This window comes from Colletes gigas, unplaced genomic scaffold (genome assembly GCF_013123115.1).
Source record: "Colletes gigas isolate AHSC1104 unplaced genomic scaffold, ASM1312311v1 Colletes_gigas_Sc00002, whole genome shotgun sequence".
Lineage (NCBI taxonomy): Eukaryota > Metazoa > Arthropoda > Insecta > Hymenoptera > Colletidae > Colletes > Colletes gigas.
In genome coordinates this window covers 333,099-359,272 of record NW_025106631.1, presented here as the reverse complement: position 1 = coordinate 359,272, position 26,174 = coordinate 333,099, and the positions used below count along the sequence as shown (strand labels likewise).

The following is a 26,174-nucleotide window of genomic DNA, read 5'->3' as shown; positions in this document are numbered from 1 at the left end:
TTGGAATTACACGTTTAGGGTCTAGAAGTCTTTAAGAAAGTACAAGTTATGATATATGTATAAATTTCAAAGATTTATCTAGTACAGTTTAAAGAATTAATACTTTTTCCTCCTAAATAATAAATTCAATTTATTACCAAAATGTTAATAATGCTGTAATGAACATTATATTTGAATTTTTATATTTAATAAACATGTATTTGTGAAATTATGTGTATATGTATATGTGTATATATATATATATATTATTATCATTTTACATTTATTTTATACAAGTATTGTAAATATATTTAGCATATATTTCTGCCTATAAGTATAAAATATTGAATCTATTTTAAGTTGCTTTTTAATTCATTCAATAAGATAGAACCTATTACCATTTTTTCACAATTTACACAGATTTCCAAACATTCGTCGCCTAAAAATTTTATCGTTATTAACACTAATGAGTTTGATGCTAAAGTGTGGGCGGCGAATCTGTAAACAAAATGAAATTAGTATGTTAGAATGAAATAATACATGTGCTGCTGATTTATCAAATCGAGTAATTTAATTAAAAAAATTCAAAAAGTGAAGTCAATCTTGGCTAAAAAAATATTTCAGCCTTGTTCCGTGTTTTATTTCGATAAAAGAAATGATAATTTATTTCGACGATAAATACATAACTCACTAACCTTATTTCTTCGTCGCTACTAGATATCACTGCAACATTTGTAGTTTCAATAATCGTCTGAGAAAGAGCTGTTTTATTTCCCGAGTATTGTACTTTTGCTACGTGTTCGTTCATACCCTTTAATTTTATTTTCTCAGCGGTAAACATAGATTCTGGCAACATCACGGCTCGTATTATTTCCCCGATAGGTGCTTTAACAGTAACCGGGCACGAATACGTTTCTTCGCCAATTACAAAATCGATATTGAAGTTTGCCGGTTGTGTGGAATCATTAAAATTTATACCCAATGTAGATAATAAATTGGAGTTTATCTCCAATAATGGTATTTGTGTGAAGTCATGGATAAGCATACCTTTTGGTAAATTCTAAAGAGATCGAATAATATAAATATTTAAAAGGGAAATATATTTAAAAATAAATGAAATTTGTTAACGCGTTCAAAATTTACCTTTACTCCCATTTGTATTTCTTTGATAGGCTCGTTACCTTCGTTAGAGAATGTTAATTCGATGGTAACGAAATGAGCGCTTACTAAATGTTGGGATCTCGTAAATCTGAACTCGATCTTCAAACCATGACCGGTAATACTATTTAACAATTCAGACTTATTTAATGGAATAAACGTAGATGATACTTCTCTAACATCGTTTGTAATATTTGAATTCATGGGAATAAGAAAACCTCCTGCGCTCAATGGCATAACAGGTGTCATTGGGACGACTGCAATTATAATGTAAATTTAATTTCATCGATAATATATATATTGTAAACGATTGTAAACGATTGATTCTACCATCTTACCATCGTCTAAATCCAAAAGAAGATCGATATTACTTTTTGGCTTTTCTTTTGCATCTTGGTTTGAAAGTTTATACTTTTTCTCTTCCTCGCTTTCCTCAGAATCTTCAGAAGTTTCTTCAGAATCTGATCCTTCGCTTTCAGACTCGCTATTAGAGTCGTCCGAGTCTTTTGCAGATTTCTTTTTCCCGTTATCATTTTCAGACTTACTAGAGCCTGATGTATATTCAGACGAATCGCTATTTTCGTCCGAAGAATCGTTCATCGAAGTATTCGAAGATTCATTGTCCAATTCTAAAATTTTACAATACGTTAATCTGGAAATTGTATTGTTGAAATTTCAGTACTCGCGTAAAATTTACCTTCTGCCGCGACACTTTCTTCGTCGCTGTAAAAAGGTTTCTCTTTCTCTTTACCTTTTTTGTCTTTCTTATCTTTCTTGTAATACTCTTCTCTTGTATCTCTTATATTGCCGGTTGCAATGTCTCTTACGGATGGATCAGGAGCTGCATCGGGAAAGGGTGGTAGAGGTCGATAACCGGCACATGGCATATCCAAATAGTGCGATAATGTGCCCAATTGAAATTCCGAGTTCTTGAACCTAGATGTTAAGGTTGGTGCAGGTTTTGGAGCTAGAAATATTCGTTTCGCAAGCTGTGGAAGTTTCTTTGTTTGATCGTCGTCGTCGAAAACAAAGCGTCTTAAGAAGCGTGCACGATCTCTGATATCATAATTTTGGTCGTATTTTGCAAGTTGAAAGACATACTGAGAAAATGATTTAGTTTGTGTAGGATTATTTAAGCATAGCTTTACAGCTAAATTTAAAATCTGTAGCTTTACGATGTCTTGCTCGTTTATAAAATTTTTTGCCATTTTTCTAAGAACATCCGGCGCAATCTTAGGTACTCTATCCGAATATTCGCCCAACAGCCACAAAATGGATGCCCTCGCTTGCGGTATAGTTATAAAATCCATTAACTTGGCCATATGAGTAATTATATTTTTATGTTCGTTTGGTTGAGTCTGTAAGAGTTTTTTTATAACAACAACGCTTTCCGCTACGACCGCCTCTGAATACAAAATCACGCAAAATATTATAATTACATAATATGGATGATCGTGTAACTATATATTTGATTGATAAATACTCACCGTCTCTGTTGCTTAATAATGAAACTAATCCATTCAGACACGTGTCTGTCACCTCTTTTATATTACTTGCGCATCTACCGATTGCTTGTATACTTGCTCCCACAAATTCTTTATCGCTACTGGAAATGTATGTTTGAAATTCTCTCAGTATAACTCCGATACTGGTTTCAGTTGCTAAATTGGTCAGAATATCTAATTTTAAAAGCTTTATATGCGTAGGATCGGAAGTTCTTACAAAGAATGACTTAAGAAAAGGTTCAAACATCCCCTGTACAGAAATATTAAAAAATTATGATTTTTAAAAAATTCTCAGTTATAAAACTACATGGATATTAATATAATATTTTGCGTACATTTGTTCAATACGTACAATAAATCGTATTATCATTATATTAGTACTTACATTACCTTTCTGGTAATTGATATGCTAGCAATGCAATGAAGAACTATGCTCTGCACTTCCCTGTGTCCTCTTAATAACCTTATGAGTGCTTTGGCAGCAATAATTACTTCGCTTCGTGGTGCTGTGTGGTGATACAATTGAGACACTGCCATTACCACAGAAGCATTTCTACTTTGTAAAAGTGGTTTTGTATTTCGTAATAATAATCGATGATCAGGATCTAACGATAATTTGGTTTTTTTTGCATTAGACGAATCGGAATCGGAATCATAGAATGGGCGGTTTTCATCTTCTTCCATATTCTATAAAAATTATTTTCAGAAAATATATATCTTGATTGTGCTGTACGTAATTTTAGAAAATTATACATACATCTACGTTAGGATTAATAAATTGTGTACGTCCGTATCTTGTAAGCATGTTCACTATAACAACTTGGCCCCACTCGTCAACGTCTACTAACAAGTTACAGAGTTTTCTATAATTCTTGTGTATCAAGTCTATCCTTTCGGGACAAACTTCTTCGAAAGCCATTACTGCGGAACCGACGACTAGAGTAGTCTTATCGGATAACAACTTTTCTAAAACGCTTATTAACTCTTCTTTCTGCTCCGAATCCAAAGAATAAAGTTTAGGTATCGCGTGCGCTGCAGTTTTTCGCACGTACGGCGACATATCGCTAGCTGAATCCTTAATAGCAAGCATTACGATAGGCACTATCATAGAGACGCGTATGCTCGAGAGTACCCTCAAAGCACTGGCTCTTATTAGCTGGTTAGGATCTTTCAATGCTCGTTGGAATGTAGAAATAGATAAAAGTGCTAGATCTTGTTGATCTTCCGCATAACGAACTAAATAGACGTAAACTAATTTCTTCACTTCGATATTCTTCGATACAACATTTTTTACTACAGCTGGAAATAGTTCCGACGCGTCCCTTCCTTTTGCTATCATCTGAAAAATGTATCTCGTTTAATTTATTTCACTTACGATCCGATCTAAAAATCAAATTAATTAAATAACAGATGTATATAAGCTAATAACGTTTTTTGTAATATATTGGTATAAAATATACAAACTATACTATATCAATATACCAACATTTATAACAAAATTGTACAATAAAGTTATATAACGGATAGAAAAGATTAATTACCCCGATTATACGTTTCATAGCTTCTAGCTTAAGTCCATCTTTATTGCTGTCCAACATTTGTTTCAAATCTTCGTGTCTAAATTAAAGAAAGAATATTTTTTATATATGTAACTGCACATCATGCATAAACATATTTCATAGTGATTCATTTTTAGATTTGTTGTATTTCACATTTGCAACGTAACATTAGAAAATATTAGTTGTAACAAAATTAAAGTTGAGACAAAGAGAAAGCATTGTTTAAAAAGAATCGCTAAATTTCTAAATTTTAACTATGTATATTTTATATCATTGTATTAAAATATTTTTCATAAATGAAGTATAAGAAAAATAAAAAGTAATCTATTTACTTTTTGTAATCGGAATGAAAAAATCCACCAGACGCAGGATCGGTTGCAAGTTCTGCATCTGCTGTACTCGACGGTCTATCATTGCTATACGACCCTCCGTTATTCGATAACGAATTTGCAGCAGCGGTTAACATTTTCTTTCTTTCCGGGTAATACGAAATAATTGATTCCTTTCTGTTTTCGATGCAGATTTCGCTATAATTGACCAAATATCTGACAAATTTACCGTAAGACGTTACCACCAAGTGTTAACACATATCCATCTTGTTTAGATCTGTTTAGATCCGTACGACCGTACCAGCTACTCGCCGTAAGATTCTCGCTCTGTATATCGAAATATATCGAATCAATATTTAAAAGAATAAAGTTCGATATGCAATTCTAATGGTACTAGTTTTGTTTGAATGCCTTTATTTTATGCATTATACTTTGCTACGATTGCAATTTCAAGTTACAAGGCTACGGTGTCTGTTAAAATGTCAATCGAAACGTTGAAACTTTCACGAAGCGACTGCTCAAGTTATTAAGTTTACATGGTTCGTTTACATGGTTCAATTTTACGCGACTGCACAGCTGACTTCAGTACCAGCCATGCTGAGTAAGAGGCAGTAAAACAGCGAGAGTCTGATTTTGCACTTGATAGAAAAAGTACGCAGCATTTATGTGTCTCTGTCTATTCGGTGCAAAATCAGACTCTCGCAGCTTTACCGTCTCGCTCAGCATGGTTCATAGTAGAGTAAAGTTAGCTCTGTCAAGTTATAATATCGATGTGTACACTAAGGAACATTAATTTCTGCCTTTTATGGGAAAATCATCTACCGGGGTATTAATTAAATCGCTTATAAAGAGTAGATATATAAAAAGATAACATTTGGGCCAAAATCTTTCAAGTCATTGCTCGATTTTATCTCTTTAAATTGTCCAGCGAGCGGGCTATTTGAATAAACTTTATCCGATACCTTTATCTTTGTCTCTATTTAACTTTTAATTTACAGAGAAATAAAATGATATATTAAGTTCAACTAAAAAAAGGTTTTGTAGACATCCCGATCATTATATTTGCCAGTTATAAATCCTAATTTATTTCATTCTTTGTTATTATCTTTATTGTACCATCGATTACAAAATTGAAAGAAATAAAATGCAGATGAAAATTAATATAGATTATTTCCGTATTCTTAATAGTCTGTTTTAAATGCTACGAATAATAAAGCAAATATAGATAATTTTCATAGAAATGTATTTTGTAAATTATGTGTAATAATTTAAAGTTATCGAAGATTTTATTTCGTAGAACACTATAATACAAGTTCAACTAGTTTATTCGTATATTATACGTAGTTCTTTAACAGCGTAACAATTTTTTTAAATAGAACTTGCTAAACACTTTTTTTTGCGTCATCTTTGGGTAGAATCTTGCTGCAATCTTTGGGTTTTTGTTGCGATCTTATCGAGGAATTCAAATCTTCTTGACAATTGGAATATGCCATACCTAATCCAAAACCAGCCCCAGATAAAATGGGCCATTTTCTCCCTAAAAAGTTTATTAAAATTACATTAATATGTAATATATGTTAATAATTAATTTTACTACGCTTGTTCTAAGAAACTATTATTTTTTATATTAGGATATCTATAATATTAATATGAATTATAAATATAACAAATAATAACAGATAGCAATGAAAATTATTTTATATTTACGATTAAAAACAAAATAAAATGTGTTCTTAGCACTTAACCTATATCACGTGCATACCAAAGCAATTTTTAACAATAAAATGTAAAGTTAAACATCAAACACGTAGATCCAGGTTATAAACATGCTCGATAACACTGAAAATATAACTTTAGACACATTTTTTTAATCAAAAATTATTGAATATTAACCTTTAAAAATATTACTGCCATTATACAGTACAGATGTAAAGATATATCGATTAAATGTATTGTCGTATAAATTGCATGTTTGATTAATAGTATAAAAATTACATACAATTTCTAGTAGTACTGAAGAAAGTAAGTCTTACGTTTGAAAAAAAACAGGGAGAATACACCACCAAGAAAAACTCCTCCTCCTGAGAAAATACAGTCGTATTACCAACAAAAAATACAATTAATACGTTTTCAAACTTAGATAATGATTAAAAATATTAGATGATATTTACCGAATTTAAATAGAGCATCTGTGAAACATCGATCCCACTTTCGTCCAATTTCGTCTTCGGCCCATGTAGCACCAGCCATTTTTCTGTATTAAAGTAGATCTACGACACTGGTTGTTATGTCATACATAAGTTTCTGACCATCGTGCGGGAAATTGATTGAAACATAGATTATTTATGAAAGCAACATTAAAAGAGTTTGTTATATCATTTGACCAACGATATTTTTCGATAGTATGTATGTGTGCCTAATATAAATGTATGACAATAGAACCAATGCAATTAAGCGTTCCCATTTCGTTTAAATAAATGTACATAAAGGGAAAAAATATGTTTTCAATTTAATGGAATATTTAACACATAAATTTTATTTACTGAAGGTCTAATTTATCGGACAATTGTTTTGCTTTGTATGATAATTTCATTACAAACTACGCGGTCTATTTTTGCTGTTTTAACCATAGCCGACTCGGCTGGATAGTGTGATATAGCCATATAGCAATTGCTACATGTAAGTACTCCTCTATGTACGTTTAGAATTCACCATAATTAGTTCAGTGCGCATGATAACTGCGCAGTTTTCTTCCCGCGTAAAAATGGCCGTTGCTACATGTAAGTACTCCTCTATGTACGTTTAGAACTCACCATAATTAGTTCAGTGCGCATGATAACTGCGCAGTATTCTTCCCGCGTAAAAATAGCCAATAAAGAAATAGTTACGACAGTAATGAAATTTTTTGTAAGAAAAGTGATGCCAAGCTTTTCATTTTAGTTCGCGCCTTGGCAGAGTGACTTTGTACACTCTGAAGTATTTTTTTATTGTTGTTAAATACATAGTTTTAATGACTTATAAAGAATGAAAGCTGTACGGTACAGAATTGAGCATCGATCGATTAATCTCATTGGAGTAACCAATCGATTAAGATTATTAAAATACGCAAGGATGTACCTCATTGACAACTACACCGAAAATCCTTAATTATTTAATAAATAACTCGGTATGGCAGTCAGATTGATTGGATGATCAAAGTCCATAAGGTGACCGGTCTATTCGTACACTTCGTGTGCATTTGTGTGTGTGTGTGTGATACTCAATGTATTTTTTCGGCCCATTTTTATGGGGTCTCGAAACCCCATTACCATTTTCGTGTCATTCGCAACGTTACCAACAGATTCAGAAATGAATTTTAATCTGTTCCATAGTCAACTCACATGTATTTATGCAAACACTACAGCTGGCTGCCTATCAATACTAATTCAGTGAATAATTTCTCAACTGACCGCCATCCATGGGAAGAGGTCGGCTAAAATCAGCTCCGAATTTTCAGGTCGGTATGGCAGTCAGATTCGAACGTTATCAGTTCTCACTGGAATTCGAATTTAGCACTCCTAGTGTTTGGAATTAAGACTAAATATTAGAAGAATTTTATTATTTCGGAAGCAATCAAAATTAGATCTCAGGAGCAGCTCTAAACGTACCCGGGCATGTATCGATTTCGAAATTTATTTGTTTAGTCTTCTTTGAAATTTCTGTTATTTACTTTGAATAAAATAAATTGTCATTTACAGGAAGATAAATAGGTGTCGACAACAGACTGATAGGACAGTAAATTACAGCGTCTAATTATACAAAGTGTACCATAAATAACATATCATCAAATAGTGTTATTTTACGTCGTACAGTGACACGTAATATTGCAAATTATGTAAATTATTTTAGAAATTGTTTAATAATTAATACTTTATTTTGTTTAATAATTTTAACTTTAATTTTTGATACTAATTTGTTTTAAACGTTTTATTTTACTTTACTATTATATTGAATTGAACAATATTTTCATAAATATGCTTTTTCTCTGTTATAAAATAAATAATTTTTCAGGCTAAAAAAAAGAAAGTATAACAATTCCATTATGAAAATCGTTTGTTCCAAGGTTCGAATTTTGAATTTTTATATTTCATTAATGAAGAAAAACGAAAGGAAGTGTATAGCACTTACCACAACGGACGTAGACACTGGTGTAGACTACGAAATTCGTATACAACAAAATATCGACGACTGTGATCACAGTAATACTGAAAGGAATTGTTAAAAGTACTCGACGTTATAGATGACTTAAAAATTAAACACAACGTATGATAAAAGAATATGGTAAAAGGTATTCTGGAACATTTATCCATAAATAATTCTAAGGGAATTTTTTGGTACCGTGATTTAGTATATTTGACTCGTTTTTCTAGTCATCGAACGTTTAAATAAATTTTGTTCGAGATAACAAATATTTCTGTTAATAGTTCGTTATATTTGAATGGAATTTGCAAAATTTCGTTTCCACTCGAGGCAGAGCCGACGCTAATGCAATGTATCGTTCCCAGCGTTTCGATGCGATGCATTAGCACACAGTATGGGCGGCGTTAACATACGGTGCAGTTGCGCGAAACAAAACCTGTGTTCATTATTTTGTTTCTTTTTCGTTGCACGTGACAACGGGGGGACAAATGTTACCAATTCAAAGTACAAGCTCTATGAACAGGCTGATCGGGAAGGCGTGCGCTCGAACGCGGTTTTTCAACACGTTTCGAGTGGTTGCATAATTGCTATAATGTGCACAATATAGCGCAGTGAAAACATTCCGATTAGAGAAATATAAATACAAACGCACGTCCACGCGGGAACCCGAGGTGGAATTTATTAGAATTTTTAGTCACGCGGAAGACTGTAATATTGCGTAGATACACGTTAATGGTTTTTAGTTCTGTTGTAAACGTGATATTTTTAATATGCTAATTTGGATAACGAATATATTTATGGTTACATTTGCCTCGGTTGACACTGTTACAATTTATTGATTAAATCATCGTGTTAATATTTAGTACGATTTTTTGAGGGAAAAATATAAATATTATATACAATCGGAATTCACCGTTTTTCCAATAATTTTTTTCCCTTATTATTGTCATCTTGTCTTTTTGTCCTTTACTATTTCGACGATAGCAGTTAGCAAATTTTGTCGATTTAGTTGATAGAAATTATTCGGGGACAGCAGTATCTACGTTTTCTTCTACAGAATTTCTTAGAAATAAGTATCACGTGTAATCTTCGATATATTTACTCCCGTAGGTACGCAGAATGTAGCTGATTTTATAAAATGTACATTTTCGTCGGCTAATATAGCGAAACATGAAGGAACATAGGATGTCTTATCTTTTTGTCCCTAACTGTATGTATCGTATTATGTCAAATGGTTCGGTTTAACTAACATACGTGTTTCATTATAAATGCAAGCGTTCGGATAGTTTCGTGTATCGCTAGGTGTATATTGTTGTGTTCTTCTAGCGTATGCACGAGTTGCTGTTTGGAGAGTGCAAGTTCCCGCGCTTCTATAGGAATAAATAGGGTATCAGCTGATTGGGAATTCAATGAAAAGGGCGAAGCGTGTGACGCGTATATGGTGTATGTATAACGGTAAACAAGCCCGCGCTAACTTCCGCGCAACGTCCACTGTGAATTATGATCGCCGAGAGACGGCGCCACTTTCGGTATTACAGAGTGGACCGCAGTCGCGCACGTGTATCCGCCGAGTAAACGACGCCACGCGGTCAAAGCCGGTATTGTTTGTGTGCGTGCATTTCGTTTCTCTCTCTGCGTTATTTCACACGTGTATCGAGCGTGTTCGGGCACCGCGGTATGATCGCGTCGCTCAGTGCCGTTTCGACTGTTAACAAGAAATTATCTAACGAGCAGTAATTTTCGAGAGCCGGAAGACGGGACACGATGCCGGACAAAGTTGCACCGGCCGAGAAGCAGGTCTTGAAGAGCTTGAGAATCACCGACAATGACGACGAGACTGTGAAGCTGAAAAAAGAACTCGGACTGTGGGACGGTGTAGCGATCATCGTCGGCATCATCGTCGGTGCCGGGATCTTCGTTTCGCCGAAGGGTGTTTTAAAGAACAGTGGAAGCGTGGGTCAGGCTCTGATCGTCTGGATCTTTTCTGGACTGTTGTCGCTCATTGGCGCATTATGTTACGCGGAACTAGGTGAGTGTTAGAAACGAACCAGCTGTTTCAAGCGGCAAATGACACGAACGTTTAATTTATAATTAGCGTACGGTCTCGTTTGTGTTCTTTCATCAGGAAACGAATGGAAGTTCGTGAGAAAGTATCGAACAATTTCTTGTTTCATAGAGACAATTGAATCCGACGATTCTATCAATCGACTAATATGAATACTAATTAAGTGATATTTATTTTTGGAAGTATAAAACATATATCAAAGTCGTATACAATTACGTAAATAACGTTGCACTTGCTTAACCGTTTGAGTGCCACGTGTCTTTGCTGTTTTCCCGTCCAAAAGTGCCAAGCGGCGCGATAGCGCTTGTCTTATTCCCTCTCCAAGAATGCCAAGGAGCGCTATTGCGCTGTTTTCAGATTTATACAGTAGCTGTAATTGTTTCAATTCATTGTTGTTCTGCCATCTTTCTGAGCGTAAGTACAGATTTATCGGCGTCTGGGTTGCGTCATATAATATAAGAATATAATTTAAATATTTTATTGCATATATAAAAGGTATGTACAGTAAAATTTTCACTATTAAAATATTCACTATTACTATTTTCACTACGGTTTCGCAGCCTAGAGCGCTGGCACTGTTCGAGAGACAGAGGAGATGCGCAAAATCGCTCCGTGGCACTCAAACGGTTAAATTCAAACAAACAATCAAATAAAAGTTTATTACAAAGTTTACTACCACGCTTACCGCGCACTCTAATGAATATTATCGTGCTTATTGCGATACGTGTGTTTTTTTTCAGTAAGTTTAAATAAAAGATACGAGTATGCCATTTATCAATGTTTCGATATTTTATATTTGCAATGCCATGTGTCTGAAGACAGACCTTTCGACTCTTGCATCATCATCCTTCGTTAGGCGACTCAGGTACTCCGGTATTAAGAAATTGAAAGCTTTTGTTTTACTAACTCGAACAAAGTTTGTCCCGAACGAATGTATTTGTTACTTTTCCTTTGTGTAAGCTTTTTGTTTTGTACTCGTAACTGCTTTACTGCTGTAAACTCGTTCTGATTATATGTTATCGTTTCGATATCCGTAGCAGGTAGTGCAGAACACTTTTCTTCCGTGGACTGAAATATCTTTAGAGCTTATCGTTAGAATCTAATTCGAATACATTTTCTGCACAAATTCTTTCGTTCGAAGTAGAGAAAATAGCAAATTCTAATAGCATTACATTGTATACGAAGTTTGCATTTTCCTGTTTATAATCTGACATAAGATAACTTACGCACACATGTATATATATCATGCAAAACATGTTACTAATTGAAGATTATAAATTTGCATTTACTTTGTATTAATATTAGACTTCGTGGACGAGATAACGAGAGTTAGTATTGTTTACAGCAGGATACAGAAATCAGATAAAATATATATCAGTTAACGCGGTCATAAAAATATTTGGAAGTAGATTCGTATTTTATCACGAGTTAAATATTGATAATTATAATAAATATTAAATACATTATCGGTAGAAGATTTACTTTTAACAATCGTGTGGGCTTCTTAGTTTACTTACGACAGATACATTTTTCCGTCAATGTTAAAAGTTAACATCGACGCAAGTTCGAAAGTCGTATATCAATAATAGTTTATGGAGGTCGTGGTATGAAAATTCAGCCAGAATAATAAAGCGGGAAAACGGATTGGACGTCGAATGGCATTTATATGTCCGTAATGTTGAACTGCATCAAACAGTGCATTAATTTAGTCCGACAAAGTCATATTTTATATATTTATTATCTATTTATTTTTCAATTTATTTGATAATTAAGAATTCTTTAACAAGTACCTGATGTTTATTAAAATATTTTAATTTCTTTATGAAAGTACAATAGCATAATAATCTTTGGTCGGTGACTTACATATTAGTGAAATTTAAAATTAATCATGGAGCTTATAATTAGATTATATATATGTATACAATATATACAGGGGCGACTACAGGTTGTCGGTATCATAACTATATTTGATTAAGGCTATATTAGGGGGCTGATGGACGCCTCAATAGTCCGTTTTTTTTTTGAATATTTAAACCTTGAATCATCGAAAGAACTTCTGTTAACCACCAACATTAATCGTTTTTTTAGTCTATGAATATTTAAAAGGTCTGTTTAATAGCTCTTCAGAGTTTTCTTGCATTAGATGTAAATATACTACGATGTTTAATTACTGTCGATTAAAAATCATTTTCCACATCTTTTCCTTGCGAGTTCTGGCACTTTGCAGATTTAGGGTCGACTATAATTGCATTGTTTTTATCGAATAAATAGATCTCAGCTTACAGGACCGAACCCGTAGACATAGGCACAAAAATACACTTATATAACTGCAATAGAAACTTGCAGGGTCAAGCATAATAGGTTTCTATTTATGGAATTTTTGTTAGGGCGCGATCTGCTGGGTTTTTTCGCCATTTGTCACTCCTCTGTCGGTAAAACGTATATTTTTGTTTCCTCGGTTTATTGATTTTACGATAGTCGCTCGTCCTTTCGATGCGAGAAGAAGGAACCGAGCGCGTATACATGCACGCGTTCTTCGATCTCGCCGTCGATTATCTGGCTACGTTTCTTATTGGTCGTCCGCTCGTGCTGCCTAATTACGACCAACACGCGGTCGCGTATGAAATCTCGGCTCTACGATGCATTCTTTCTCCGTTTATGGCTCGGTTCGTGGGGGGGTTCTCGCGATTTTTCCTGCCACGGCTTGTTTCCACAAAGGACCTCGTTGCCGTTCACCGACGTCACTGAATCATTTAACGCCTTTACGAACCGCGATCTATCTACGTTAGTTACAAAATAATCGAGTTGTCGTAATGACATATGCACGCATGGCTTAGTTCCCGCGAGAGACGGTTTAATAGAATTAAACCGTATCGCAGCGACGCAGTCAATCTGACCTGATCTTTGAGCTCTAGAAAAAGGTCAAACGATGCTTTATTAATTTACCGACGCAACTAATTGTATATAATTCCGCCGGTTCTACCGTGCGTCCACGAGAAGAAGGCGCAGCATCTTTACTTCCCCGCTCCTGTTGCACTCCGCTGACTCACAAGCATTGGTCAAGAACGGTGACGAAGATCGGCGACAGCCAATCAGCGGGCTGCAAGCAACAGTGGGGATGTAAACACGCTGTGCCTTCTTCTCGTGGAACTTGTGGACAGAAAACGTCTCGTTGAACCCTGTTAACCCTTTTATTGCGTTCGAACTTTCTTCTTTATAATCTTATCAAGAACACACTTATCGAATTGTCTACTGTCGCGTGTATCTTAAAGCGGTAAAAGTATGTTTCGTTAAAATAAATACGACCGTTATCTTGTCGTTGGAATTTTTAAAAATAGAAACAGTTTGTGCACTGTGTGTTTCCTCATATTAACTGATTATTGATTCTGCAAGATACCGTCGCGCGTAAATAATTTTTGTGTTTTCCTTACGATACAGGCAAATAAAAAGTAAAGTAAAATTTACGCGAATCGATGGACCGTTTATTCCGGACTTATTTATCGGAAATAGTCAGAATTATGATAATAATTTTCAGGTACTATGATTCCAAAATCTGGAGGCGATTACGCGTACATAAGCGACGCTTTTGGACCTTTACCAGCGTTCCTGTACCTTTGGGTAGCATTGTTCATCCTAGTTCCAACCGGAAACGCAATTACAGCCTTAACTTTCGCACAATACATTTTACAACCAGTCTGGCCAGGTTGCGTGCCCCCGTACGCAGCAGTTCGTTTACTCGCAGCTGTTATTACCTGTAAGATATGTACTTAAAGATCGGTTCGAATATATTGCTCGAAACAATTAGCAAGATTAGAAAATTTTTAGAACTCGAACGAATGTTTTATTTGCAAAACGGTGGACACGATCTGTAAAAGGAATGGAAAACCTGTGTCAGAGATCCACGGGGACGACGCCAAGTGTTTCGAGCAACGTCCGTCTTTCGTTCGTCGATCATGGAAATTTAATAATTAACGTAGATCTTGTATCGCGTAAAGAATCAACGTCGAGTCGAGATAAGATAATGAAATTATTCCTCGCAGGTATATTGACTGCCATCAACTGTTACAACGTGAAATGGGCCACCAGAGTGCAAGACATCTTTACCGGGACTAAAATCTTCGCGCTGTTGATTATCATGATCGCTGGACTCTGGTGGCTTTGCATGGGCCACGCAGAGAATTTCCGTCATCCTATGGACGGGACCAGCACACAACCTGGATATATCGCTTTAGCCATTTATTCGGGATTGTTTTCGTATTCGGGCTGGAATTACCTAAATTTTGTTACCGAGGAATTGCAAGACCCGTACAAGTAATTATCGTTCAATAATTACGCTCGTTAATATTTGTATTCAAAATCTGATATCATGGGGAAAAAATACCGTTCGAAATGATCCTTAAACTACCGATTTTATGAGACATAGCTAGCGGAACAATTTTCTCTTAACTCTTCTCACGTGCAATCTGAGAACGGAAATTTCTTTTTTTTTTTTATCATTATTTTTAACCCTTGGTTCCAAAATTTTTTTTCCATTTTTACCATTTATATTTCTCTCTCTCGCTTTCTGACTCACACTGTGTTCTCACGCGTACGCGTACGCGTAAGAAAGAAAAGGATTTAAGTAGATCGAACTTTTGCATCTTGTCCGAAACAAAGACGTCCGCGAACTCGAAGAAGAAGGCTATATTTAAATCGGGATAAAAGTGGTGCCTCGGTGAAGGATCTTTATGCAGTTACAGAGCTATATTTAAGCCGGGGATAACATATTCGCGTATCTAAGTAAATTTCGCGTTGTTTCATTTTGTCATTTTACGATTAAATCTTGTACTATTTATTTTTCGACGCCATTGAAAATTTTGATAAAGATTTGACTTTGAATACGTGAATTATTGCGTATGAATCGTGTGCGACGTTTAATTATTATTTTTCCAGGAATCTTCCGAAGGCAATTTGTATATCGTTACCCCTGGTGACCGTGATTTATGTCCTAGCGAACGTTGCCTACTTCGTGGTGTTAACGCAAGATGAAATTCTTTCATCGGACGCTGTCGCTGTCGTAAGTTTTTGTACATCTTTATGAATATTCAGATAAATTTCTTATTTAAATAATCTCGTATCTGGATAAATTCGTGTTCGATTTATCCTGTATAAAATAAGTTGTATGCGAAGTATTGTGAAAATCTTTGTTTAAACGTAAAGTACATTCGATGCCACTGAGTATGGAAAACAATATCGTTTGAATATCCTCCACGGCTTCGTTTGGTAGCTTGTATCCGAGAGATTCGATGTTTTATGACAATTCTCGCATAACTGAGGACTCTGTTTCGCCAATAACACGAGTAATGTTGTCCTTAAGGTCCCCAGATGCGAGAATTCTGTTTGTTCGCAAACCCATTGAGCTAGAAATGAGCCTCGTCGCTGAAAATGATTTTCTTTCCCAAATAAAACTGGCCTGGCAACTTGTCTAAAGTCCAAACAGCGAATTCACGACGCCATAAAATGGTCTCCGTCTCACGATAGCCATACAGCGGTGTAAGTCACATTTTAGTTGTTTCGTGTAAAATGACGTTTCACGTTCGTTGTTTAAAAGAAACATACTAAAATTACAAAAGTACATCTACTGGCTTTGAAAGGCGTTGAATAAACGTCTCGCTTTGTTCGCCACAACGTGTCTTGTCTCGTTTGACTGTATTCGAGACACGAACGAGCGGGCAATAGTCGATCGAGTAACATTGCAAACGAATATTGTAACAATTTAAACAGTTTTATCTTTCGTACACGAGGATCGTTTTATTTGCAGACTTTCGGCGACAAATTATTGGGCGTGATGTCGTGGATAATGCCATTCTTCGTGGCCTGTTCGACGTTTGGTGCGCTCAACGGTGCGATTTTCGCATCGTCGCGATTGTTTTTCGTAGGTGCGCGCAACGGCCACTTACCATCCGCAATTTCCCTCATCAATGTTCGAAACTTGACACCGATGCCGTCGCTCATCTTCCTCGTAAGTGTCTTCTCATGCGTTTTCGTCCTATATCACCAACGATACGCAAGGGTTGAGAATTCAACCATCAGATGTATGTAAAAGTTTCCATTCTCTATGTTGTAATCTGTTTTTACTTGTATACAAAATTGCGAATTACTATACACAGCTAAATAATGTATATATCACTGGTAGCGTGCGCAATTAAGCAAACAGCGAGTCACGATGTCTGATTTTTCTATCCAACGAACGATCGATCGTATTTTGAAACTCTCGATGATACGCGCGGACTGCAAGTTTAGAAAAATACTCGAAAAAAATCCAGGTTGAAGGCGAATTTATCTCGTGTTTGTAGAAAACTTGTGAACTTTCTCTGCGTTTCAGTTAGAAGTGTACGAGATAACAGATAACGCTGTCATTGATTGACATATTTGGATCAAACAAACAACGATAATACATTTATCACGAGAAGTGTTTGTATTAAGTACAACAAGATATGTATTACTTTTCGACATTGGAAGCGTTCGACGATATAGATCGGTGCTCATTCTTCTCGAAGACATCTTTTTTTTCTTTGGGAAATACTAAGAACTCGAGCGAGAAACGAACATTATACGATCATTATGTGCATAACGTGATCTATTCACCGTCATCTTGATTTGCGGTTTGCTAATTGAGAGCAATAAATTGGATCTTTCATTCCGTTAACGGTCTCTTTGATGATCGATAATGGCAGCCTTTTGAAGCACGAGTAACTCGATTATTCAAATTTTAAATTATATCAAACGCTTGTCGCGCAATTACGAGTCCGATTCGTCGTAAAGCCTAACAATATTAAAATCAACGAATTTTCACGTTCGCTATGTATTCGTAAAACACACGCGTGTTTCACGGCCGAAGACCTCGACGTAATTAAAAAAAAAAACAACAACAACAAATTTACAGTTGAATTTTTATTTCACTCTTGTACTCGAACTCGAGCTGAAGCGTTAAACTATAATTTCCGTTTCTAGTGCATTATCACCCTGGCACTTCTGATCATAGAGGATGTCTATGTGCTAATCAATTATGTCAGCTTCGTTGAGGCACTATTCACCACGCTCTCCGTGTCTGGTCTCCTCTGGCTTCGCTACAAAAGTCCCGATCGCGAACGACCAATAAAGGTACGTAAAAAATTTTACCTTCTCCGTCGCTCTGCAATCGTTTTTTTTTTTTAATTTCACCGCAACGCGTGAAATCGAAACTATCAGAATTCAAAATCAAGATGATCTATACTGCCAAAGCGTTGGAAATATTGATTGACTTTTTTCATAATTATTTTATTACATATTCGCTACTTTGGTTTTCCCGAATCGATTATTCGAGGAATCGACGTTCTGCTATATTAATTTGAAAATATTTTTCAACATTTGCGTCGATACCGTTAGAAATGTTATCATATCTTTTGTATTCCCATGAGTTTTGGAACTAGATAATGTCTAGAATAATCAACAAGTAAACATCGATAAACGAAAGAGTATGTAGTTGTTTGAAGTAGCGATATCATCGTGAGCAATTCAAGTTCAAGTATGTATCTTTTGTACACGTGTACTTTGTAGCAATTTAATTTTATTATTCCATAAAAAAATTGCTGTTCTTACAAAACTGTTTATATCGGTATCCTCGAGAGTCTTGAAAAATTTGTAAAACAAATTATACTCGAGGACAAAGAAGAACTCGTTTCTTGTTTCATGAAAACTGAATTGTTGGATGTAGTGTTAAAAAAAAAAACATTCTTTTTTTTTTTTCTCGTGTAATTACAGGTCTCGATCGTCTTACCTATTATATTTTTTATAATATGTGCTTTTCTGGTAACGCTTCCCTGCTACGTATCGCCATGGGAGGTTGGCGTGGGAGTGATAATTATTTTATCTGGCTTTCCTGTATACTGGATCTTTATTCACTGGAAAAGGAAACCTAAATGGCTCGTAAGGACGTCTCGTAAGTAACGTCTATTTAAAGACTTCGTGTTAAAATTAATTTTCGTAGTTGCTCGAAAAATAATCTATTTCGGATTGTACGGATAACAGGTTTTTCGTTCTTTCTGTTACAGATGATTTTAACATGATGTGCGCGAAACTATTCATGTGCGTGCAAGAAGAGAAAAATGATTGATAACGAAATGCCATATGCCAATGTACATTTTTATACGAAATTTGCATAGTATGAATGTGTGCTGCGTTCGGTCCATCGACTCGATTGCTTGTAAATTCTAATGCCAGACGATAATTACACTTTATCGTTGAGAAAAGTAATCATCTGGTCTCGACTGAGCTGGCTACAACATTCCAATGAAATCTGTTGCTGCTTCACGCGGAATGTAGAAACGAACGAATCATGCGACGGTAAGTGAACCGCATTTTTATACACGATCTATCTACACTGAGAATTAAAAGTATTTCTATAGTTCCGCTCATTCGTAAATTTTAATAAAAAGATTTGTGCACATTTCTGGAAACGTCTAAAATAAATTTTATATAAAATGAACTCGCATATTTATGTTAATTAATAGTAAATTTAAATACTGCTTGTTTCGGGAAATAACATTTATTTCTTAATTGAAAAGATTTTTTTCCAAATAAAAAAAAAGTATACAAATACTTATTGGAATTGGAATTTTTATGAACGGGAATAAATTGAACATCTTCAGCTATAATCGACGCGACACATTTATTCGAAACATTTTTAGAAACGTGTACAAATTGTTTGTTGTATGAAAATTTATTAACAAACGGAGCTATACAAATCTCAGAATTTATTTGCGCGAATACTTTTTACACTCGCTCTATATCGCGTACAACCAGTAACGAGTAAATCTACATACAAGTATACTAAAGTGTACAGAAATTGTTCGTGTCATACGTGTTTCGTTGGTGCTCTATTGCAAACATAAACAGTCCTATAATAGCATGCATCCTTACTTTGGTATTTCATACTATGTTATGTATATGTAGATGGATGTTTGTGGATTTGTATGTCCGACTGTATGTAAAATTTACATTGACCGTGTCAATTACCAGAGCCTTCTATCATATACAATAATTTTCTACTAATTTTTAGTCGTGAGAATTGTGTAGAATAATTACAAGATATCGTCTACATTTAATTCTATAAAAATTACCTCTTAATTCCTATCAGATTGTGTTCATCGAATCTTTATAGCCAATAAGGTTGTCTCTAAACTATAATATAAATATAACCGAATAATGAAATTCTTAAGGAGGCACAAAAAGGTCTTAACAAAATACCTAAACTTCCTTTGTCTCTTTTCACGAGTTGTATGGATTAGCCAAATATGTTTTAAATAAGTATTATGGTTGTAATTAATCGGTAATGAGCAAAATTAATAACGCACACAGAGCTATTTAAATCGTAATGATACTTTTAGGAAACTTTTATGCACGATTATCTTAATTTTATTTGTTTATGAATAATTGTGTTTGATAATGGTAATTATAGCGATGACAAATTGATCAATTGAACGCACATAATATTGTAATATAAAAATGTAGTCCTACATATTTATGCTATTTAATTGTATATACAATACGAGCAATTATCAATTATTTATCACAATTTATGTATCGATAGATTGCTTTGTTTTATAGCTAATTACTACCGACATCGTTGACAAACTACTAATAGTAATTTGTATATCCCTTTTATCTGCCATATTTTTATTTTAAATTATATTTATCGGTAAATTATTTATAGAATATCCAAGTGAGAAATAATAGAATTGTATTGTTCGATATTTCACAGAAATCTGACCTTTGTGAGAAAACATTTTTCTCTCATTTTAAAGTATAAGGAAAAATATTCTTTGTTCGTTTGCGAAATTCATTTAGTTCGCAATTTTATTTTTCTTACTGTATGACATATCTGGTCAAATTGTGCATTTAAAAATAGGAAAACGAAATAGTGTCTTACATATTGTATTAAGAGATAATTAATATTTTATACAACGTAAACAAGTAGTGTCAAGTTGTAATATTTTATATTGTGTATAACTACGTTGAATATTTCTAGCTGTATATTGTTAAATTCGTATCATCGCAATGCTTGCATTTAATTTGGACAATAACTAATAATTAATGGAATATTTGATTGGTTTAATAGCATTAAAAAACCATTAGTCTTACTCTGGATTATCTTTTGTATTAACATCGAGGAAAAATAAATTGCAATGATCGTATATTCATAAAAACAACGACTGATAATGTGCCTTATGTGTCGTGCAAACAAAGAATTTATTACCAAAGATTTCTTGAAGCGACTACCTACACTTTTATTCGGGATATGTTATTAAATCTGTATACTTTTTTTAAACCAAATTTAATGCTGTAAAACAGTTAATTACCAATTTAGTTAATATATTTATATTTTAAATATAAATATAGTTGCGTTTAAATTTAATCGATGTTACATATTTGATTAAAAAGAACATGTAACTAACTGACGATTAAACCTGTATAATAAGTTTATTAAGGACTAGAATAAATTCAGCTGTATTTTTTACACCATATTTTTAGAGTAAGTAGGGGAGAGTAGAGTAAAACCAGCGAATGAAATACAGAATTTTGTTATTAATTGAGCATATATTAATTCACGAAATGAGATCACTTTGTAGATTTATATATTGAACTTATCAGAAGTTAATAATTTGCAATGATAAAAAGAATAACTTGCAAATAAAGTACGACGAAGAAAGTATAAAATGTTAATAGGAAACGTGTGCAAAGGTGAGAGTAGTATAAGCAATAAATATTGTAGCGATAAACATAATAAATAATGTATCGACGAAACAAATTTCTCATTTAATTAATTTTTTACGACAGTTTCGAAACAAGTTCGAATAAAAATGGTAAGTTATAAATGAAAGTTTTATTGGGTAACTTTTTACTTTTTTGACAAAAGTGCTAATAAATACAAAGTATCAAATAAAGACTGCAATATATATTTGCAATACTATATAATAAATACAAGATGTTTTACATATTAATACGACTGAAGTAACATAATTGTAATTTCAAATTTGTTGTATCGTAGGCATGTTAGACATCGCCTGCAAAACAAGGAATAAAGTTAATTCTACTATCCTCGCAAATATTAACTATCGTAATATAAATATGTATTATGGGTTTCCGTGGCGTTAGATTTTTAATGAGGTCGAGTGTTTCAATAAACAAATAAAATGTTATATTTGAAGATTGCATGCTTCCTGGTAGACTATTTGAATAGAAGGTTAGAGACTTTGATGGCACGTAATACTCGCTAAATCGAGTAAAATATATTTAGTCAGATTTAAATGCGATTTTTGATTATAGTAACATATTAGTGACTTACTTACTGCTGTTTATTATATATATATATATATATATATCATTTCTAAATATAAAATTATATTACTATAATTTGATGTCTACGAAAAATATTCTGTGTCTATCTTTTATTTCCACATACGTGCTTTCAAAATTTCCCGGCACCGTTCGAATTAATTGATAGACATATTTTATTTGTCAGAGCAAAAAAATACTTATACTATTACAATAATTATTCGTTATAATATTAATTAAATACGATTGTTAATTTATTTATTTACTGTGTAATATTATAACATTTATCCTACTGCCGAAGAAGTCACCTATGTTGCCAAAATTAAAAATCCCTTACATCTCTGACTAGGCTTCTTTTTTTTTAATACTACATTGACAAAGCATTTTTTACTTTGTTTAGCGACTACTATACATATACCCTGAAAGTCTATAATCCTCCTCCTCGGAAAACCCTGTATATTGAAAATCTGCTTCTGTTGGTTTACACCATCGTTGTATTACATTTTTATATTTGTATGTTTTTTTTTTTTTTTTTTTATCATAACGTAGTTTATCTCAATTAATAGCATAATCAAATTTGTGACTTACATTCACAGAATCATTCTATCTTTAGATATAATTATGTTCCATAAAATTCTTGTTTTTTTTTTTCTCTAACATTAACTATTTCCATTCTTAAATGAGAAAGAATTAAGGGTTAAAAGATAGAAATCTCATAATACATCAACAGAAATGTTTATATATTATTTTTAGCTCTTTGTATAAGGATTAAAAAATGGCTTGTCAGTCCAAAAGGTTCGCTATTCATATACTATGTATACATATGTGTAACAAAAATAGTGGCAATTTCACGACGATCGATTTAATACGAAACTTAAACAAAAGCCACTAATGGTTTAATGACCAAACAATCGTAAACATTATCACTATTGTTTCAACCGAATTGACAAACGTCTAGAACCATTTATAAATTTCACTATCGCTTTCCGTTCCCCTCTCAACTATCGTGCAGTATATTTGTCGTACAAGCACCGCGAAATCGTAACGAGATCATGCTGCAATTTCACGGTCCATAAAAAAAATATATATATATATATGTATGTATGTATATATATATATATATATATATATTATGAAACCAATATAGTTCACAGACTAAAAACCTGCATGTAGCGGTTTATTTCTGCAAATAGCAATCGTGTTTTTCGTTCTTTTAACGAGTTTGGAACGATCAACCCTCGGCAAGCGGTGGCGTGACCCAACCGTATTTTTCATGAGTCTTCACCAGACTTCTGAAGGATTCTTCGGCAGAGCGCCTATTGAATTCTTTGTTCGCTTTTGGTTTCCTCGCAACACGACCCTGAAAGATTGAACGCGTTTAGCAGATTTTTAAAGACGTTGATTAAACAGTTATTCGAGCATCGATACGATTGATCGTAATATAGTTGCATAAATTGTGCTTAGACTTGTTAGTACAAGGTGTTGTTAAACTGATCGACCAGATCAGAGTAACGAAACAATTTCTAATAACTATGTTTGTACGCGATAAAACCGGCCTGCGACCGCCAGTGCAGGTGGTTAGATACTATAATCTGCTGGAAACGACGTTCCAGGTTGTATTGCAGCCTGTAACGTCGTTAAAACGAGCTATCTCCCGAAAAGATAGGTTCAACTTGGCTCTATAACCTCAAGAAAAGAGTAGGGAGCATTCGAGGCTTGATTAATGTTTAAACCATCATTTTCTTCGTCTCGGTTAACAGTAAGAAATGCAGAATCGTGATAGTCGTAAAGACCAAAAAGCAATTGTAATTGTATCGAGTCAGTATGTACGTAAGAAAAGTTAAAATCATTTCACCTGGCCTTTAACGATGCTAGCAGCAAATTGCGTGATGACGGCTTCGATGGTATACGCGCTGGTCCATCCTCTGGGTGTGAGGAGTTCCATACAGATAGCGCCGCCTTCCATCACGAATCCTCTCTCGATTCGAGGTGAAATGACACGCATAAAAGGAGGGGCGAACGGAAAATTCTCCGGGAATACGACGTGTAGAAGTATGTAAGGTATATTGAGCTCCCTCATGTCTGCTGCTAGTTCGCTTTCCGGATCGATTTTTTGCAGTTTCACGTGCCACTCGAACAAATTGTCGTTGACCAACTCCGCGGTGAAGGTCGATTCGAGCCGGTGTTGCGTCCTTTGAATTTCGCTGAGTTCCTTCATTAGTCGACGTAGACGAACCCTCTTGTCCGGTACTACAACAGCGCCCTACAATGGATTCAGAATTACAATTCCGTTTCAGGTTAATACGATCGAAATATACATACTTTTTAACCCTTTGCGTTCTCAGAATTAGTAGCAGTAGAAAGTAAAGAAACTATCCGACTGATAGATATTGCACAATGATTCGTACTCTAGAAATTGTACTTTATGCACAAGTATGTACGCAGACGTGTATTTTGACGAGTTAAGGGTCAGTGATCTTGTTCGACGTTCAGAATTATGTAGTTTGATAAATTTTAACGGGTGACTATAATCAGCGTTAGTATCGAAACGCCTGCTTGAAAGATACCTGAGCGGTGCTGCCGGCGGTTTTCTTTGATTTAAAGAAGCAACTTCCGTAGTTGGAGTTGCTGGCGTCTGAATTTTCGGTCGACACGCCGTCGGACGGTGTGACTGCGTCGGGACGATGATGTCGACTTAGAAGCCTTCTCGACGGAGAACTCGTTGAACTGCTCGCTGCTTCCTGGTCGGAAATTTTCTCAGAGGTTCGGAAGATTTTCCGAAAAGCGGCTACGACCTTCTCCTTTGATCTCGTAGACATGGCTTGGCGGCTACTTTTAACGCTCTGTATTTACAATCTTAAATTAACCCGTTAAATTTTATTAAAATCTGTTAACCCCTGAATAATATTTAAATTAATTTAAATTTGTCCGTACATACAATGCTCGCAAAAAAAAAGGAAATTTATTTTACTAAATCGCAGCGATTTTTAAATCAAACACGGATACATTGTTTTAGATAAAGAACTATTTTACACGATTAAAATTCGCTATTCCGAAATCTTAATCATCTTAAACGTTATCGATATCATTATCTATATTGTTATTTTCATTCTGAAAACGGAATTTTAACGATTGTTATTATACAAATCGGGAAAATATTATATTTTATGGACGAAATGTTTGTTAAATGCCGGGAGATTGTAAATATGGTAAATGTTATCGTTACGAAAGAAACGTCTGAGAAAAGCTGCATAAAGGTCCGGTAAACGTCACAGCAGCATCCGCAGCTGTTTAGTATTATTTTTACACTGCGTTGCTCACCCTTTTTCGTACAAAGATCAAGGCTTCCTCCACGAAGAGACATCCAATTGCTTGCAAAACATTTTAATGTCGTTAACATATAACACTTTGTTTTTCGAAGAATAAATAACTCGGAGGAAAAACTGTATCAGATGCAAGGATACGGGAGACGAAAGACACGATAGAACACGGCGCAGTCTCCACCCTCATTGAACTGCTCGAGCGCGTAGTTCGGAAAGGGTTGCTACCTTCGTTTACCAGGGCCGTCTTACGAACAAATACCTTTCGTCCACAAAACATTAGTTAACACGTAGACGTAAATTTTATTCACGAATAACCGAATACAAATTTTATATTGATTCGTAAACTAACTTGTACGTATCTTTGGTTCATAAATTCATTTAGAAATTAATATTTCAAATTAATATTCAGGCCAGCAAAACCGTGGGCAAAAGCTAGTTTACGAGCAGATCTAATATTTTTATTTGTTATTCGAGAATAAAATTTGCCCAACTTCACGAGTTACAAGAAACGTTTCGAGTACTTTTTCGATCGTGTATCTGATACTAGATTTACGGAATCCATCGATCAGGAAAGCTACAGAACTAATAAATATTTATTAGCAATGTATGTAACGATACGAATATATATCCTAATTGATAAAAACCACCGATTTTATTTCTGAAATTTTTATTGTTTTTTTTAGTGGATTTAGTGGAAGGGGCACTTTGAAAGTAGTTTGCCA

General features: G+C 34.3%; 4 protein-coding genes across 5 annotated transcripts; 1 reads left to right on the top strand and 3 right to left on the bottom strand.

The window, feature by feature from the left end:
• Nucleotides 1–329: 329 nt before the first annotated feature.
• LOC122398777 (AP-3 complex subunit beta-2) lies at nt 330–4,987 on the bottom strand. Its single transcript, XM_043398959.1, has 10 exons — nt 4,534–4,987; nt 4,184–4,259; nt 3,400–3,981; nt 3,033–3,329; nt 2,625–2,892; nt 1,835–2,542; nt 1,476–1,766; nt 1,123–1,394; nt 675–1,039; nt 330–477 (listed from the first exon to the last, which is right to left on the bottom strand). Exons 1-10 carry the CDS (start codon nt 4,665–4,667, stop codon nt 330–332), a joined length of 3,141 nt encoding a protein of 1,046 aa, XP_043254894.1. The 5' UTR covers nt 4,668–4,987.
• Nucleotides 4,988–5,723: 736 nt separating this feature from the next.
• Nucleotides 5,724–7,006, bottom strand: LOC122401044 (MICOS complex subunit Mic10-like). Its single transcript, XM_043402952.1, has 3 exons — nt 6,702–7,006; nt 6,564–6,611; nt 5,724–6,067 (listed from the first exon to the last, which is right to left on the bottom strand). The coding sequence occupies exons 1-3, from the start codon at nt 6,778–6,780 to the stop codon at nt 5,913–5,915; spliced, it is 282 nt and encodes a 93-aa protein (XP_043258887.1). The 5' UTR covers nt 6,781–7,006; the 3' UTR covers nt 5,724–5,912.
• Nucleotides 7,007–9,879: 2,873 nt separating this feature from the next.
• On the top strand, nt 9,880–20,964 carry LOC122404421 (Y+L amino acid transporter 2). Of its 2 annotated transcripts, XM_043408359.1 has the most exons (9): nt 9,880–9,919; nt 10,036–10,738; nt 14,310–14,528; nt 14,815–15,085; nt 15,707–15,830; nt 16,575–16,775; nt 17,768–17,917; nt 18,557–18,734; nt 18,847–20,964. In XM_043408359.1, exons 2-9 carry the CDS (start codon nt 10,474–10,476, stop codon nt 18,906–18,908), a joined length of 1,470 nt encoding a protein of 489 aa, XP_043264294.1. In that variant the 5' UTR covers nt 9,880–9,919; nt 10,036–10,473; the 3' UTR covers nt 18,909–20,964. The 2 variants fall into 2 exon arrangements, with proteins under 2 accessions (XP_043264294.1, XP_043264295.1); XM_043408360.1 differs by lacking the exons at nt 9,880–9,919; nt 10,036–10,738 and adding an exon at nt 11,029–11,188.
• Nucleotides 20,965–21,937: 973 nt separating this feature from the next.
• On the bottom strand, nt 21,938–25,713 carry LOC122400057 (ubiquitin-conjugating enzyme E2Q-like protein 1). The gene is made up of 4 exons (XM_043401265.1): nt 25,451–25,713; nt 24,697–24,985; nt 23,985–24,392; nt 21,938–23,489 (listed from the first exon to the last, which is right to left on the bottom strand). Exons 2-4 carry the CDS (start codon nt 24,946–24,948, stop codon nt 23,361–23,363), a joined length of 789 nt encoding a protein of 262 aa, XP_043257200.1. The 5' UTR covers nt 24,949–24,985; nt 25,451–25,713; the 3' UTR covers nt 21,938–23,360.
• Between the last annotated feature and the right edge of the window lie 461 nt (nt 25,714–26,174).